The following is a 19,165-nucleotide window of genomic DNA, read 5'->3' on the forward strand; positions in this document are numbered from 1 at the left end:
CTACTATCTATTCAACGCAACATTGACATTATGCCACCCATGGTTAGCCACTATTGGCTCAAAAAGCCAAACCTAACACAATATCTGCCAATTCATTTACAGTAATACTGCCCCTGTCTGTCTTTTCTATCACTCTGTGTGTAGCCAGTTGATGTCATATCCATCTTGTGGGTTGACAGAAATACTTTCCCCAACACCTTCTCATTTAAATGTTAATGGCTTACCTGGCAGAAGTATATCATGAGTAGTAGGTATATCATGTGTATCTATTATTTGTTATTTGTTAAGTTAACAGCAGTACAGAACCATCGCTACACCGGCACATTAGAAGGCACATTCCTCACTTGCTAGATGCACAATTAAAGGGTCAGATGCGCAACTAAAGGGAAAGTACTTTAGTCTAGTTCTCTTCCAGACCAAAATGGCCTTCTGATGTGATGTCATCTTTTACTGCAGTGTGCTAAATCTGGGTCAACACAGTGTTTCTTGGTAGTCTTAAACAAACCTGCTTTGAAACAGAAGTATACACCTCACACACATGGTTATGGTCTTACACCTGTACCATGTCAGATAAAGAGTTGAAATGTATTCAATTATGAGTTTGCATCCCAATATTACACTTCATATACATCACAGAAGACAGAAATATAAAAACATTGAATGTTTCAGGCAGGTTTTTTAAAATCATGTTAATTGATTATGAAATTATGACAAATATTAATAACATTCCACCCATGAGGCCACTAGAAGGCGATTTAGTCATTTGGTACCCATTGACATGGACTCAGAACATCCAGTTTCTGTCACGCCCTGATCTGCTTCACCTGTCCTTGTGCTTCTCCACCCACCTCCAGGTGTCGCCCATCTTCCCCGTTATCCCCTGGGTACTTATACTTGTGTTCTCTGTATGTCTGTTGCCAGTTCGTCTTGTTTGTCAAGTCAACCAGCGTTTTGTCTCAGCTCCTGCTTTTCCCCAGTCTATCTTTTCTCGCCCTCCTGGTTTTGACCCTTGCCTGTCCTGACTCTGAGCCTGCCTGCCGTCCTGCACCTTTGCCCCTACTCTTAATTATCGACCTCTGCCTGACCCGGGGCCTGCCTGCAGTCCTGTACCTTGGCCACACTACTCTGGATTATCGACCCCTGCCTGCCTTGACCTGTCATTTGCCTGCCCCAGTTGTTGCAATAAACATTGTTACTTCAACACAGTCTGCACTTGGGTCTTGTCTGAAACCTGATCCTTTTATTGTTTCTCTACGAACAATTGTAATTTTGAGAGTGAAAAATATAACGGAGAAAATATAATTTGGGAAAATATAAAACAGAAAACAGAGTGCACTACTTTCTCTTGTACACTAAGGACCCTAGTTGTAGGGGAGAAGAGAATAAGAATATGCCTATTTGAAAGCTAGAAAAAAAATGAGTATGCTAGAAAATGTTGGAGACCCCTGGTGTAGACGTTATCTACGTAGTCTGTGTGGTTAAAGAAATTGGTACCGGCGAATGTCAAAGTATCAGTCTGACATCTGATAGAGCCGAAGGGGATAGTTTCTATTTTACAGGCTCGTAACCAATTGTGCTATTCTGTGTGTTTTTCTTTTCTTTTTTCGTTGTTTGTAACTTTTTTTGTACATAATGTTTCTGCCACAGTCTCTAATGACCGCAAAGAGCTTCTGGACATCAGAACTTTGATTACTCACCACGGACTGGATGAAGTTTTACGGCTCCTCACGGACCAGGCCCAAATCCCTGTCATTCTAATGAAGAGGAGACCCAGATATAAGGGCCACGATCCAGGTGCTTGGTGAGAATTTGTAGGCGAGTGGATAATCTGCCTTTACCATTCGTCCTACCGGCGAACGTACAATCACTTGAGAAAAAACTCTGAAAAAATAACTCTAGACCACCTTTACTAAACACACGTAAAAAGCTCTCCCTCGCCTTCCATATGGAAAATCTGACCATAATTCGATCTTCCTAAATAAATTTACAAGCAAAAACTCAAGCAGGAAGTACCAGTGGATATGTTTCGGTATTCATCCAATGGCATTGAGGAGTATACCACATCAGTTACGGACTTCATCCATAAGTGCATCAACGGCATCGTCCCCACAATTTAAGTACATATCCCAACCAGAAGCCATGGGTTACAGGCAACATCTGCACAGAGATAAAGGCTAGAGTTACTGCTTTCAAGGAGCGGGAAACTAATCCGGACGCTTATAAGAAATGCCGCTATGCCCTCAGACGATTCATCAAACAGGCAAAGCATCAACACAGGACTAAGATTGTATCCTACTACACCGGCTCTGACACTCATCGGATGTGGCAAGGCTTGCAAACTATTACGGATTACAAATGGATACCCAGCCACGAGCTGCCCACTGATACGAGTTTAAAAGACAAGCTAAATGCCTTCTATGCTCACTTTGAGGTATGGAAGACTGAACCATACCTGAGAGCACCAGCTGTTCCGGACAACAGTGTCATAACACTCTCCGTAGCCGAAGTGAGTAAGACCTTTAAACAGGTCAATATTAACAAAGCCGCAGGGCGGATTACCACGACCAACTGGCAAGTGTCTTCACTGACATGTTCAACCATTCCCTGATCAAGTCTGTAAAACCTACGGTACATGTTTCAAGCAGACCACCATAGCCCCTGTGCCAAGAATGCCAAGGTTACCAGCCTAAATTACTAATGCCCCTTAGCACTCACGTCTGTAGCCATGAAGTGCTTTGAAAGGCTGGTCATGGCTCACATAAATACCATCATGTCAGAAACCCTAGACTCACTACAATTTGCATACTGACCAGATGCCCTTTCCCACCTGGACAAAAGGAACACCTACGTGAAAATGCTGTTTGTTGACTACAGCTCAGTGTTCAACACCATAGTGCCCATAAAGCTCATCACTAAGCTAAGGACACTGGAACTGAACACCTCCCTCTGCAACTGGATCCTAGACTTCCTTACGGGCCACCCCCAGGTGGTAAGGGTAGGCAACAACACATCTTCCACACTGATCCTCAACACGGGGGACCCTCAGAGGTGGGTGCTTAGTCTCCTCCTGTACTCCCTGTTCATAAACGACTGCGTGGCCACGCACGACTACAACACCATTATTAAGTTTTCCAACGACACAATGGTGGTAGGTCTGATCACCAACAACAATGAGACAGCCTATAGAGAGGAGGTCAGAGACCTGGCAGTGTGGTGCAAGGACACAATCCTCTCCCTCAATGTGAGCAAGACAAAGGATTTGATCATGGACTACAGGAAAAGGAGGGTCGAGCACACCCCCATTCACATTGACTGGGCTGTAGTGGAGCTGGTTGAGAGCTTCAAGTTCCTTCCTTTACTGCGACCTGGCCAAGTTAAAGCAAAGCAGTGCGACACAAACAACAAAACAAAGTTACACATGGAATAAACAAACATACAGTCAATAATACAATAGAAAAAGTCTACATACAATGTGTGCAAATGAGGTAGGACAAGGGAGGTAAGGCAATAAATAGGCCATAGTGGCGAAATAATTACAATATAGCAATTAAACACTGGAGTGATGGATGTGCAGAATATGAGTGTGCAAGTAGAAATACTGGGGTGCAAAGGAGCAAAATAAATAAATAAAATAACAGTATGGGGATGAGGTAGTTGGATGGGCTATTTACAGGTGCAGTGAACTGTGAGCTGCTCTGACAGCTGGTGCTTAAAGCTAGTGAGGGAGATATGAGTCTCCAGCTTCAGTGATTTTTGCAGTTTGTTCCAGTCATTGGCAGCAGAGAACTGGAAGGAAAGGTGGCCGAAGGAGGAATTGGCTTTGGGGGTGACCAGTGAAATATACCTGCTGGAGCGCGTGCTACGGGTGGGTGCTGCTATGGTGACCAGTGAGCTGAGATAAGGCGGGCCTTTACCTAGCAAGGACTTATAGATGACCTGGAGCCAGTGGGTTTGGCGACGAATATGAAGCGAGGGCCAGCCATTGGCTAATAGCAGTAATGCCAAATTGAGTGTTCCATCCAATACTTCTTTAAATAAAAAGCTAAATAATCATTGGTATGACCACGTTAAAACAAGTCCATGTTAGCTTAGAACCCCAATCCACAATCACGTTGGTTAACAATAGCACAGTATACCCTTACGGAAAAAAACACATGAATGTGAACGTGAAAACGTGAAGTGTTCCAAAAACATGTTTCATGTGATCTTATGTGAAGTTAATGTAATAACATGTGACAACTACACATGTGAAAGCATGTGGTTTTTCTGTAAGGGTCCAACTTCTCTCACAACCAAGCCCTAACATTTTCCTGTAGTATCAAAGCACCAATAGACACAATATACTATTAACTTTCCCAACTAGAATTATTATTGATACTCAGTCAAGTACCTTTGAAGTAGTTCCAAGCAAACATTTATACAATAAAGAGCTCTTTGAATTTCTGATCTTTAGACTGTATGACAGGGTTGTATTGAGTCAGAGGAGAACAAAACCACATCCATTCAAGACTTGAATAAACAGGATGACATATTTTTGCCCTCTCTTGCCAGTTTTCCTAAATGTGTCCAACAAACTATAACTCATCCCTTGAATAGGCTACATGGCTAATTTGGCTATCTTTGATATGAATGTCAATACTGAAACAAAACAGTTTCACAGTCAAAGACGTACAAGACTTGTCTAACGAACTCGTCTGATGAGGAGTAGGAAGGATCGGACCAAAATGCAGCGTGGTACATGTCCATGTTAAATTTATTAGATCAGAACACGAAAAATACAAAATAACAAAGTGAGGGAAAGAAATGAAAATCAAAGCAGTGAAAACAAAGACACAGAAAACAACTACCCACAACCCATAGTGGGAAAACAGGCTGCCTAAGTATGGTTCTCAATCAGAGACAACGATTGACAGCTGCCTCTGATTGGGAACCATACTATGCCAAACACCTAGAAATATAACACACAGAACAAAACATAGAATGCCCACCCCAACTCACGCCCTGACCAAACTAAAATAGAGACATAAAAAAGGAACTAACGTCAGGACGTGACAACTTGCCAAGAATAGAAACTAGATTTAATCTGAAATCAACTGTTAGTGTCACACTATAATTTGTTAATTATTCACTAGGGGCATTACGTAGTTAACACATAATGCCACCTCTGTACCTGGTGACCAAGCGGGGCAGTCATACAATAGCAATAGGAAGGAAACAGAGAGGCTGTAACAGACACTGTCAGCTGGGTTGGGGGTAGGAAAGCTGGACCAGACAGACCGGACGTCCTGCTAACAAGGTTGTGAACACAGATGTGACCAGCGATCCAGCCTCAGCACATGGCCAATGTACCAATATTGAAGCAGTGGATAGCCCAGTATGATTGATTACTGAGTGTTAGTGTTTGATGTTATCAACTACTGAAGGGTTTTCATACTCCATGGAATTCTCCATCAATTAAACAATACGTTTAATCAAACTGTAGCAATAGAATAAACCCATAATTTTAAAAAAAGGATTAGGTTAGTTAAAACACCAGTGAATGAAAATGAGATGTGTGTTTATACTGAGCTGGTTGTCTGGCTGTTACAGAGGAATCCTCACCCTCCAGTCGAGCAGAGCTCTTGTTACCAACTAGCTCTCACAGTCTTAAGTCATAATTAGAAGTTCATCCATGTTTCTCAAAGGTCAAATTTCGAAGTCGTTCCAAACATCATTTTTCTAAATGTTAAGGTTATTAAGTTTAGGCATGAACTCCTAATTTTTAAGGTAAGGGTTAAGGTTTGGGATAAGCTTAAAACAAAAATCTCAAAAACAACTCTCTATCGCTTGATTCAAACATGCAACCTTGGCTCAAGAGCTAGATGTTTACGCCCATCCGCCCTCCCTGTCCACAACACCCTTGCAAAACTGAAACCTAGTTGAAGGTAACAGTGCTCATTGTGTCCCCTAGTGGCCAGTTTCCATGTCATCTACTGACGTCCTCAAACACGGATGGACGTTGAATACTGACTTGTATCACGGGTGACCTGGCTGCTTCTTACAGGGGAGGATGACAGACTGAACACAGGTAAACAAGAGGCTCTTGTGATGTCCTCCTGGGGACCAGAAACAGGATTCCATTGAAAGACACACCTAGCTGGAGAATCAGTCTAGCTTGGTCTTTGTCTGTGGCCAACCCAATAAACTTAAACGCAATGACCCCCCCTCCCCTTTCTCTCTCTTTTTCTCTCTCTCTCTCTCTTTCAACCTCCCTCACCCCTCCCCTCTCTCTTTCTGTTTCTCAGATACAGTCCTCACATTGCAGATCATCAAGTGTAATCTATCCAGCCTATTCACAGGTCCCCAAGGGGCACTGGGCCATGCTCAATTAGGTCAGTATGTCTGTCTCTCTTCATTACATGCATATGGCTGCATATAGTCTCTGTGTAATTCAGGCACTGGAGGGAAGTTGACTCTGTTTAATTGGCTAGACTAAACTATACCCTGTGTTTATTAACAACATATGCAGTTGTATTTAACAAATACAATCTACATGGTAAATGACTAAGCTCAGCTTTGATGGAAAGGCATGCTTCATTAGGTACATTTAAGTTTTTGCAAGCACCAGAGACTTTATGACTTTTCATATCACTTTTCATACTGCTAGTCTTCCATCAGATTACATTTCTATCAACAATGACCTCAAAATATTTGATATACTGTACACTAATATAAGACTGACCATATAATTAGAATGTAGGGGAGAGTGGTGTAAGTCGTGCCATTATTCTTTGTAACAAAGATATCTACATATATTTCAGGATGTTATGTATCCCTGGAAATAATCAGATTACAGTTTTGAAAATATAGCACCTCCAAAAAAAGTATCTTGGCACAATTTACACCTGGGTATGTTGAGCCGCGGGACAGGGTAAGTTATGCCGCCTACAAATTTCTGTGCTGAATGAAATATTACCCCAACTTTAAAAAAAAATCAGATCTATATGTATTTCCCAAACTCAATTCAACACAATCGCTTTGTTTTGTGTGTTTTAATCATTTTAAGCATCTTTTAACACAGGTGTAACACCTAACAAAACCTTTTTAACATAGGCCAGGCCCTGTTGTTACCTCATATCCCAGCACTCATGCCTCGCCTGGGAAGAAAACACTTACATTTTCTCAATTTAACATTGGCACATCCTTTGGCTCATCTTACCCTAAGGCACACATTTTGACTGTATTAGCCCACACAACTACAAGGATGCGCCTTCATGCAAGGATTAGGACCTCATCAGGTTTTAAATACCCAAACTGGTGTATAGAACAATCTTAAAATGATAGAATAGAATAAGGTTTTATGATAGAAGCATCATAAAACCTTTAACAAGATAAATTAATTTGACTTTGTGAAAAAAACATATATATTTTTTTACCTAACTTGCTTACCACTATTTCTTCCTTCAGAGACTGCATGAAATGGTGACCTCTTCCTAAATACACTACATAACCAGAAGTATGTGGACACCTGCTCGTCGAACATCTCATTCCAAAATCATGGGCATTAATATGGTGTTGGCCCCCCCCTTAGCTGTTATAACAGCCTCCACTCTTCTGGGAAGGCGTTCTACTAGATGTTGGAACATTGCTGCGGGGACATGCTTCCATTCAGCCACAAGATAATTAGTGAGGTTGGGCACTGATGTTGGGCGATTTGGCCTGGCTCGCAGTCGGCGTTCCAATTCTTCCCAAAGGCATTCGATGGGGTTGAGGTCAGGGCTCTGTGTAGGTCAGTTAAGTTCTTCAACACCGATCTCGACAAACCATTTCTGTATGGACCTCGTTTTGTGCATTGTCATGCTGAAAAAGGAAATCCCCAAAGTGTTGCCACAAAGTTGGAAGTACAGAATTGTCTAGAATGTCATTGTATGCTATAGCGTTAAGATTTCCCTTCACTTGAACAAAGGGGCCTTAGCCCGAACCGTGATAAACAGCCCTAGACCATTATTCCTCCTCCACCAAACTTTACAGTTGGCACTATGCGTTCGGGCAGGTAGTGTTCCCCTGGCATCCGCCAAACACAGAATCGTCCGTCGGTCTGCCAGATGGTGAAGCGTGATGTCCAACGGTGGCGAGCTTTACACCACTCCAACCTTTTAAACGAGAGGCTGCCTGGATCTGTAATTTAAAGACCCTCGCTCCCGTCGGTCTCAATGTAGACTTTGATCTGAAGCCGTTCTTGTGATTATTGTGATTTTGCTATTCATTGTAAATGTTTGATGGCCTACGTAGCCAATGGGCTTAACACATTAAGAACCTCATACCAACGTGCAAGCATGGTGGTGGTAGTGTGATGCTTTGGGGATGCTTCGCTACATCATGACCCGGATGCATTGCTATCATTGAAGTTGATCATTTGATCATATGCTATCCATTCATGTTTCTTGTATGTTCTTTTTATATCTGAGAATTAACCGATGATATCAGGCCACACCCAGCCATGAGTACAGACACCTGTGTGTGTCCTTTGACACTATATAAACTAGTGACCCACACTGTTTGTCATTCCACTCTGATGATTATTAGGTTATTAAACTACTTCCTCTAGGAGCTCCTGGAGTGTTTTTTCCCCCAACTGTTCTGGTTTTTACTTGGACTATCTCTTTATGTTGAATGCCAATACTCTTGTACGGCTTCCAATAGCCAAATATCTCTCTTTCTCTATCCAAGCATCCATTTTTATTCCTGTAGGTTGAGGGCCCACTTCAGTAAACAAGGAGGTAAATGTTGCAGTAAATGACTTCACTGTAAATGTGATAATCATACATGAAAACAGTCAAAGATTTTCCACCATTTGTGTCTCAACATGACAGGCTTATTTAGTGTTTTGTTTATTTGTCCTGAGCTTCAACTGTATGCTAAATGTATACAGAATGTATACAGTAAGCAAGCGACAGCACAAACAGTGCAATAGCTTTTCCCCTGAAAAGCCTCAGACCTAGCCATAAACTACAAGGAACACATCATTCAGTTGCTTAGTAACAAGGAAAAACAAGAGAAGGCTAGCAGTACTCAGTTTATGCAGGCCAGGCTGACAGAAGAATTTAAAAACACAGGTCCTTAGCTGTATCCACTTAAAAACGACAGAGCAGTGCCCTTCCTGGTTTTTATTTACATGGCTCTTGGTGGCTCTTATGTATAATTCACAGCCAGGGAGATGGAAGGATCCTCGACAAACCTTGGGAGAGCGTTCCTGTGTCTTAGGTCTGGAGATTGCACCCTCTCCGTCTCTGCACTGATCTGGGTGGTGGACATACTTCAATACGGGTAAGAAAACCATAACTATAACCAACTATAACCAACTATAACCAAGTTCAGAATAAATGAAACTTGATTATTGCTAAGAAGTCATATAGTAGATTCAAGTTGTAATGTTAAAGTGTTGTAAAAGGTTGAATAGGGTGAATGTGTTAATAGGTCAAACTGTTTTACGATTGGTATTTTAAAGACAAGTTATACAGTAAAACAATGACTATTCACTCTTTTCTTCATCTAAAGGTGGGATTGAGAGTTGTTATGGTCAAGGTACATGTTAATTCTCTGCTACAATGGCAAACAGTTGGCTGTCTCATGTCCTTTGTTGTAATATAATGAGTTATACAGTGAGACAAGTATTGTCATTTACACTAGGGACTATGACATGTAACACTATCTATTACATCATGTTCTAGTTCTACTGCCTACTTCATGTATAATGGAGAAACGAACTAATGAATAATTTATTGACGGAACAGGTTAAATCTTAACCAAGGAAACAACATTTAATCAAACTCATAACATGTTGAACAATAAACTCATAAACCTTTTATTTTTTAAAGCATGATGGCCAAGGGCAAGAAGCAGTCAAGCGAGCCCAAAGGCCGGAAGATCACCCTAAAGATGGCTAAGCTGGCCCTGAAGCTGACCGTGGATGGCAAGCGTCGGCTGGACCTCAGCAACATGGAGATCACCACCTTTCCCAAGTGTATCCTGAAACTTTGCGATGTGGACGAGCTGGACCTGAGCCGCAACCTGCTCAAGAAGATCCCAGACTCTATCGCCAAGTTTGTCAACCTCTGCTTTTTGGACCTCCACAGCAACCAGCTGGACAAGGTTCCGGAAGCTATCGGGCGCCTCCGTAACCTATACAGCCTCAACCTGTGTAACAACTGTCTGAGCACTGTAGGACTCCCCAACGAGATCGGTCTCCTGCGAAAGCTGAGAAGCCTCAACCTGGGCATGAACGTCCTGGAGAGCATCCCATCCTCTATTGCAGCCCTCAAGGAGCTGCGTCACCTTGGCCTGTTCAACAACCAACTGACCCGGGTACCTGAGTGCCTCCGCAACCTGCCCTACCTGGAGACCGTCAACCTGAAGTGCAATCCTATCCCCTTGGAGGATGACAAAGGCATTGACCCCATCCAGAGGGTGGAGTGCCTGTACCTGGTGAGGGAGAGCTCCCTGTGTGCCTGCTGCCTCCAGAAAGTCAAAGACAACAGGCAGAGGGTGAACAGCAGGCTGAGCAGAGGCCCTACCCACAGGAAGTCCATCTTCGCCGGCCTGAAAACACCCAACTCGGTGGTGCAGGAATACCAAGCCATCTGGAGGTGATGGAGGAACCAGGTCCTCAATAGGTCATCAAGGACATATTATTTAGGATAAGAACAGTCCAGGTGCTCTATTGCAATATCTACTTATTACTTGACAATGTATATTAAGCATATCAGGAATTCTGGAAGAAGAAACATTACAGGGGTTGCAGTCACACATAACCAGCCTTCTTTCTATAAGCTGCTCGGTCTGTGGTTTGTTGTACTCTATCGCCCTCTAGAGTTTGGAGTCCTGTAATGTTCTCCAACAGACACTGCACTGGAAATCTATCTTAGCTTTACTAATACTACTTTCATTTGCGTATGTGTTTGCATATCAAATGTTTCTGATGATAAAATAAGCTTTCATTCTCATTGTTATGATTATTTGTCTCCTCTATTCCAGTGTCAGCAATCACACTAGGACAAAGGGACCAGGTTAGACGATTTAGCGAGGTAACTTTGGTAAACTGAGTTCAACTCAGGGTAACTGGTCACCTTTTAGCCAGGTACATTTCTATGGCAACAAATCCTCCAGAACTGACCTAGAAAACAAGACCTTGAGAACTAGAGAAACGGAAAACACACCGGTAAGACCTGACAAAACAAGATGAACTGGCAACAGAAAAACAGAGAGCATGGGTATAAATACACATGGGGATGATGGGGAAAAACAGGAGACAGGAGACAAAGGGCTGTAATACAAATGTTTGATCCTAGACAGATGGAAAGTGGGATGCATACGGAGGGTGCGGGGCAACAGAAGATGAACTGCAGCGGGGCTAAGGATTTTAGAGATGGGGAAAGGGTCGATAAAGGGGAGGTAAAATTCCGGAACTCAAATCGGAGGGACAGATCCTGAGTGGAGAGCCATACCCTCTGCCCGAGACGATAGTGGTGAGCCGGGGGCTGGTGGCAGTCTGCCTGTCGCCGATTCCTGGAAGTGGTCTTAAGAGTGGACCGAGCTCTCTTCCAGGTAAGCCGACAGTGATGGACAAACATCTAGGCCAAGGGTATGCTGACTTCTTCCTCTTGCTCAGGGAAGAGCGGAGGCTGGTAACCCAAGGACAGGAACCATGGTCAGGAACCATGGTGGGACACCAAAATCATTGTCGGAGGAAAGCCAGTGTCCAGAGGGAGCCAGGATGGCAGGTGAGGTTAGAGGAATGAGCCCATTCTAAGACCGGGGACCAGGCAAAATCTGGGACAAACAAATGGTTAGCCAGCTGGGAATGCTGTGTCTTGAAGACAAGGCTCTCGATACTCCAGACGAGTGTTAGGTTACTGTGGTGGTTTGTTGCCTAGGAGTTAGTCCGCAGAATTGTTCCGACAATGCATTGAAGGCATGGTCATGGTATTCTCCAAGGTATGGAGTCCCTCCACAAGGTTCTGCAGTAACTCCTCATGGCTTCCAATGGTGTCTCCTTGGAGGGACACTGTGTTGCAGAGCTGGTCTGAGTCTGCTTAGTCAGTCATGGACAGTTGGTACTATCACGACTCAGGATATGACCCAAATACAGACACAGGAGGCGGATAGTTTGGTTCTCAGAATATTTAATATAACAAAGGGGCAGGAAAAGGGCAGGTCGAGGGCAGGCAGAGGTTCGTAATCCAAGGCAGAGTCAATCAGGGAAAGAACATCAGGCAGGCTCAGGGTCAGGACAGGTAGAAAGAACAGAACTAGGAAGACTAGAAGACAAGATCTTGAGAACTGAATAAACAGGAAACAAGCTGGTAAAACCTGACAAAACAGGACAAACTGGCAACAGACAAACAGAAAAAGCAGGTATATATACACAGGGGATAATGGGGAAAAGGTTGGAGACATCTGGTGGGGGGTGGAGACAAGCACAAGAAAGATGATACAGGTCAGGGTTTGACAGCCTGCTGAATTTGCAAGATAACTTTTCTTTCAATTTGATTAAGGCACAAATGAAATTGTGGACGTTACAGCATTGTCTCAAGGAAGAGTTTGGCGTTCGACTACTCATTTGCACCATTTACGCGTAGTTACAAGGCTGATAGAGTTAGCAGGCAGGCAGACGAACAATATCCACCTTTGCAATAGGGATTAAGCCTGAGCTGGAATGTGAGCTAACTGAAACTGGTTAGCTTTAGAAAACCTGATAGATATAGCGTACATACATCGTCGTAATACAGATGAAGCCCGAGCTGGAATGGGAAGCTAACTGAAGCTGGTTAGCTTTAAAATGTTTTGGGAGTCTCGTCAAGATTGAGGAAAAGATGAACGGAGCAAAGTACAGAAAGATCCTTGAAGAAAACCTGTTCCAGAGTATTCAGGACCTCAGACTGGGGCGAAGGTTCACCTTCCAACAGGACAGCGACCCTAAGCACACAGCCAAGACAACACAGGAGTGGCTTTGGGACAAGGCTCTGAATGGCCCTGAATGGCCCAGCCAGAACCGCAACTTGACAGCGCTTGAGACGATCTGCAGAGAGGAATGGGAGAAATTGCCCAAATAAAGGTGTGCCACGCTTGTAGCGTCATACCCAAGAAGACTCGAAGGCTGTAATCGCTGCCAAAGGTGCTTCAACAAAGTACTGAGAAAAGGGTCTGAATACTTATGTTAATGTGATTTTAGTTTTTCAATTATAATATATTTGCACAATTTTTTTAAAATAGTTTTTGCTGTCATTATGTGGTATTGTGGGTAGATTCAATCAATTTTAGTATAAGGTTGTAACATAACAAAAATGTAGAAATAGGGAAGGGGTCTGAATACTTTCCAAATGCACTGTATATAACATGATTGGCACAACCATAATAATCATGAAACGGCCTTGGAAGTGTAATGAACACGAGGGGATACAAGAGAGCTGGTTTCAAGCGCAGGGCGCAGCCGGTGTTTGTTGCATAGAGCCACAGGAGGAGGCAGGTAGCTGGGTCGAGGGGCAGGCAGGAGGTCATACACAGGGGGTCCAAAAGGGCAACAGTACAGACAAGGAAAATGCTGGTAACATAGTCCGCGAGAGCAGGCAATATGTAGTTAACAGGAAATCCTATTCCCAGCAGGGAATAGGCAAAAGGCGTAGTTAGTGAGGCAGGCAGAAACTATCATACACAGCTTTCTGTGTCACGTGTGTCACAAAACAAACAATACCTCACAGGGATGCGGTGCAAAGAACTGAACTAAATAGTGTGTGATAATGACATACAAGTGTGTGAACAGGTGAATAGAATTCAGGTGATTGGGATCTGGAGAGTGTGCTGCGTTCAGGGGATCTAGGTGTTTGAGAGTGTGAGCTCTAAAGTGGGCTGGAAAGTGAGCTGCGTTCAGGGGATCTACGTGTTTGAGGGTGTGAGTTGGAAGCAGACGTTACAGGAAGTGCCATAATCATTTCACATTAACCTGTTTAATTTAGTTGACATGGCTTAATTGATCATAGTCCAGACGTGTTACAGTTGCAAATACCATGCAGTTGCACCCGGGGAATTTAAACAAAACTGATTTTTTTGGGCAGGTGTTCTGTTTCCCCACATTTATTGATTAATTAATTTCCCATCATGAAAATGTGTCACTATACCCCAATCAAATACATTCATCGACACCACAAAAAAAACAGACAAATACAACGTTTTACTCCAATCTGGCAACCCTCATAAAATCTGACATAGCACCAGTATCCCAAAGCATTAAGCGCAAACAAGCATAGAAATCAGAATTAGATTTTTTTTTTAAATACAAATATAAGGCTAGTATTATATTATAAGTAGTTTGGTGATAACCAGCCATCTGTAAATAGCCCACCCAACTGCCTCATCCCCATATTGTTGTTTATTTTTTTGCTGCTTTGATCCCCAGTATCTCTACTTGCACATTCATCTTCTGCACATCTATCACTCCAGTGTTTAATTGCTAAAATTGTAATTATTTCGCCACTATGGCCTATTTATTGCCTTACCTCCCTAATCTTACTACATTTGCACACTCTTTATGTAGATTTTTCTATTGTGTTATTGACTGTACGTTTGTTTATCCCATGTGTAACTCTGTGTTGTTTGTGTCGCACTGCTTTGCTTTATATTGGCCAGGTCACAGTTGTAAACTGGCCTACCTGGTTAAATAAAGGTGAAATATTTGTATTTTAAATAACCTGGTTGATTAACAATATTGGGTTGTTAACATGTTTTATTCTTTCTAAATAGATGTGGGACTCAATAAAAGGCATTGTAGAACACCATTGCCCAAAATGCATTGCGCCAATAACTTTCAAAAGATTGTTCTGAAGTTTACCCCCCAAAAATGTATTTTCCTATGATTGAAGTCGCACAAAAATGGATGTATTTTCACACGGATTAAGCCACACAAAAACGCACAAAATCTGCTGAAATACTTTTTGTACATATTTGCACGATTTCAGAGTGAGATTGTGTTGCCAACAATACACAGTATTTTTTTCCCCAAACCACTACCTGGGGCTGATACTGACCAGAGAAGTGCTGAATCAACAAGAAGATGAAGACGCTAAATCAATAGATTCATTAGTAGGCTAACAGAAACAACACTGTATTGACCTGACCATTATTAGATCCGGTCACTATCCATGATGTTATGAGAAGGAATCTTGCTAGAATTCTGAGTCTCTTAACTAAAGTTTACTGATCAATTCCTTATCAATCCTCCTATCCGTGTTATGTCTAAAATAGCTTCCCCCATGCAGCATCGTCACAGGTGACCAGTCTAACACGCTTTACTTTACACACTGCTCACCGCTGTGTCAGTGCTATAGGAAATCAATGCACCAGTGCACACACACACTCCTCAGGCAGGCAGGCAGAATGCGGCAGAGCAGAAGCCGTAGTAGCCCTAAAAGCACTATCTAGAGCAGGGATAGATCAATGAAAACAAAATGTTTTTTTTGGAACTCAGTCGGGGTCTCAAGATTATAATTAGTTGATTCGTTTGAATTCATTGTGTTGAGGCTTGGCTGGAGGAAAATGGGTATACTGTTGGCTCTCTAGGAACGGTTGGCCAAACATTTCAAGTTAGATTTAGTAGGTCCCAGTTTATGCTAGCTACATTGTTTGTTTATATAGCATTTATACAAGGCAGAAATATTGTTTCCTTGTTGAAAAATATACAGAATGACAGTTTCAGAGAGATGCATAGCAACATCAGGGCAACTTTGTAACAGCTGACCCCATTTTTCTAAAGCCAAACCCACCCATTAACCACTGAGTCTACCTGTTATTAAGATGCCAAAATGTGAAATATTTTCAGTACTTGTTTTCAGTATCCTTATGTGTCACGCCCTGGTCTTAGTATTTTGTGTTTTCTTTATTATTTTGGTCAGGCCAGGGTGTGACATGGGTTTTTTATGTGGTGTGTTTTGTCTTGGGGTTTTGTTAGGTATTGGGTTTGTGGCTTAGTGGGGGTATCTAGTATAGTCTATGGCTGTCTGGAGTGGTTCTCAATCAGAGGCAGGTGTTTATCGTTGTCTCTGATTGGGAACCATATTTAGGCAGCCATATTCTTTGAGTGTTTCGTGGGTGATTGTTCCTGTCTCTGTGTTTGTTTGCACCAGATAGACTGTATAGGTTTTTGAGTGATGTTTATTGTATTGTTTGTGTTTATTGTATTGTTTGTGTTTATTTCGTTATTAAACATGTATCAAGATAACCACACTGCGTTTTTGTCCTCCTCTCCTTCACCGCAAGAAAACCGTAACATTATGTTGTTTTTGTTTTGTGTTTGGATTGTTTCAGTGCATGCGTTTAACACATTTTGGACGGACTTCAACAGTGCCACCATCTCCAAAGTTCTGAACTGGGTTTAATTGAGTTTTTGTTTTAATTGTACATTAAATGCATATGGTGTATATTTTTTTGCTGGATCTTTGTAGACTTTTTACACACTTTGAGTCAAACAAAACCATGTGTTCTCTTCTCCGACAATTAATCCACAGATGAATCCCAGAAATGTTCCACACACACAAAAAAAATATGATTTCTCTCTAATTTGGTGCACAAATGTGTTAACATCCCCGTTAGTGAGCACTCCTTTGCCAAGATAATCCATCCACCTGACATGTGTGGCATATCAGGATCTGATTAAACAGCATGATCATTACACAGGTGCACCTTGTGCTGGGAACAACAAAAGGCCACTCTAAAATGGGCAGTTGTGTCACACAACGTCACAGATATCTCAACTTTTGAGGGAGCATGCAATTGGCATGCTGACTGCAGGAATGTCCACCAGAGCTGTTGCCAGATAATGTCATATTCATTTCTCTACCATAAGCATCCGCCAAAGTCGTTTTAGAGAATTTGGCAGTATGTCCAACCGGCCTCACAACCCCAGACCATGTGTAACCACGCCAGCCTAGGACCTCCACATCTTGCTTCTTCACCTGTGGGATCGTCTGAGACCAGCCAATCGAACAGCTGATGAAACTGAGGAGATTTCTGTCTGTAATAAAGCCCTTTTGTGTGGAAAAACACATTCTGATTGGCTGGGCCTGGCTCCCCAGTGAGTGGGCCTGGCTCCCAAGTGGATGGGCCTATGCCCATGAACTCAGTATAATTGTTGCATGTTGCGTTTATATTTTTGTTCAGTACAGATACAACATTTCAATGTGGTTAATACACAACGTAACCAGGATGGCAGGTAGCAAAGTGGTTAAGAGTGCTGGGCAAGTAACCAAAAGGTTGCTGGTTCTAATCCCTGAGTGAAAAATCGGTTGATGAGGACCTTACAGTGCCTTCATAAAGTATTCATACCCCTTGACTTATTCCACATTCTGTTGTGTTACAGCCTGAACTCTACATTTATCAAAACCCCCTAAGGTCGATGTCTGCGCCCCTGCATCAATCGAAGTAGCCTAATTTAAAAAATCACCATCACAATCCATACATTTCAGCTAGAAATATCTGTTTTCTTGCATGGTTTGCATCTCAATCCACTGCATCCTCCTACGTCAGCCTTCCACATCTGGAAGGTGGCCGTACTACAGCAGTCTTTGTCAGACCTTGAGACATCCCGAAAATCTGTCTGTAGCGTTCAAACCATTTGAGCTAAGAAATTTGACCTCACTATGGAAAGGGCAGACTCTCACGAATATGATGGGGTTCTCCGGGACTCGTCTGAATGTAACCCTTACAAATGAATTGAAGTATGGAGGACGTTTTGTGCCTACAAAATAAGGGGTTGATGATGTGTCCAAAAAAATATATATTTCCTGAGCTTTCTTATATCTCCTAGATATAGGACAGACACTTCAACACGTTAATCCTTATGATTTATTTTTGGACTGTCTTTTTTTGCCATTTATGGATGTTTTATTCAATGTGTTATTGATGGGCTATAGTAGTAAAGATAAAAAAATCTATATTTTAGCAAATCATTTTCAAATATATATATTTTTTGTACCAAAAAAAATCAAAATCAATCAGCTAAATGATCCATGATATGACCATCTTAAAACAATTTCATATGTTAGCTTAGTACCCCACCAACCCCCCAACAGATTAGACTTTTAGAGATGAAGTACAAAATTGTAACTCAAGAACATTCTTCTTGGTAAGCAACTCCAGTGTAGATTTGGCCTTGTGTTCTAGGTTAATGTCCTGCTGAAAAGTGAATACATCTCCCAGTGTCTGGTGGAAATCAGACTGATCCAGGTTTTCCTTGGGGATTATGCCTCAAGTTAATTTTAGTAAATATTTTATCCTGAAAATTGTTAACGATTACAAGCATAGCCATAACATGATGCAGTCACAACGATGCTTGAAAATATGGAGAGTTGTACTCTGCAATGTATTGTATTGTATTTGCCCTGAACAACACTTTTGTATTCAGGACATGAAGTTAATTTCTTTGCCACATTTTTTCCAGTTCTACTTTATTACCTTATTGCAAACAGGATGCATGTTTTCGATTTGTTAAATTTCATTTCACTCTGTCAATTAGGTTAGTATTGTGAAGTAGCTACAATGTTGTTGATCCATCTTCAGTTTTCTCCTATCACAGCTATTAAACTCTGTAACTGTTTTAAAGTCAGCTTCCTCTTCCTCTCCGGCAACTGAGTTAGGAAAGACATCTGTATCTTTGTAGTGACTGGGTGTATTGAAAGACCATCCAAAGTGCAATTATTAACTTCACCATGCTCAAAGGGCTATTCGATGTCTGCCCTTCTTTGTGAGGCATTGGAAAACCTCCCTGGTCTTTGTGGTTGAATCTGTGTTTGAAATTCACTGCTCAACTGAGGGACCTCACAGATGATTGTATTAGTGGGGTACAGAGATAAGATAGTCATTAAAAAACCATGTTAAACACTGTTATTGCACAGATAGTGAGTCCATGCCACTTATTATGTGACTTGCTATGCAAATTTTTACTCCTGAACTTATTTGGGCTTGCCATAACAAAGGGGTTGAATACTTACTGAGTCAAAGCATTTCAGCTTTTAGTTTTTTATTCATTTGTAAAAATGTCATAAAACATAATAACACTTTGATGTTATGGGTTATTGTGTCTAGGCCAGTGACACAACAATCAATACAATCTTTACCGTAGAAACAAATTATGTAGATT

General features: G+C 42.0%; 2 protein-coding genes across 2 annotated transcripts in view; one reads left to right on the forward strand and one right to left on the reverse strand.

Annotated features, from left to right (window-relative positions):
* Nucleotides 1-19,165, reverse strand: part of LOC139376538 (trichohyalin-like) — a 375,197-nt gene that overhangs the window by 47,875 nt on the left and 308,157 nt on the right. The gene's annotated exons all lie outside the window — the stretch shown is intronic.
* Nucleotides 9,084-10,838, forward strand: LOC139377495 (leucine-rich repeat-containing protein 18-like). Its single transcript, XM_071120529.1, has 2 exons — nucleotides 9,084-9,306; nucleotides 9,858-10,838. The coding sequence occupies exons 1-2, from the start codon at nucleotides 9,197-9,199 to the stop codon at nucleotides 10,627-10,629; spliced, it is 882 nt and encodes a 293-aa protein (XP_070976630.1). The 5' UTR covers nucleotides 9,084-9,196; the 3' UTR covers nucleotides 10,630-10,838.

Source organism: Oncorhynchus clarkii, chromosome 20 (assembly GCF_045791955.1).
Source record: "Oncorhynchus clarkii lewisi isolate Uvic-CL-2024 chromosome 20, UVic_Ocla_1.0, whole genome shotgun sequence".
NCBI classification, from domain to species: Eukaryota; Metazoa; Chordata; class Actinopteri; order Salmoniformes; family Salmonidae; genus Oncorhynchus; species Oncorhynchus clarkii.

Coding starts and splice junctions, on each gene's coding strand:
- LOC139377495 (XM_071120529.1), top strand. CDS start 9,197: ATGGAAGGATCCTCGACAAACCTTGGGAGAGCGTTCCTGTGTCTTAGG. Junction 9,307..9,857: donor GTGGACATACTTCAATACGG/GTAAGAAAACCA, acceptor TATTTTTTAAAG/CATGATGGCCAAGGGCAAGA.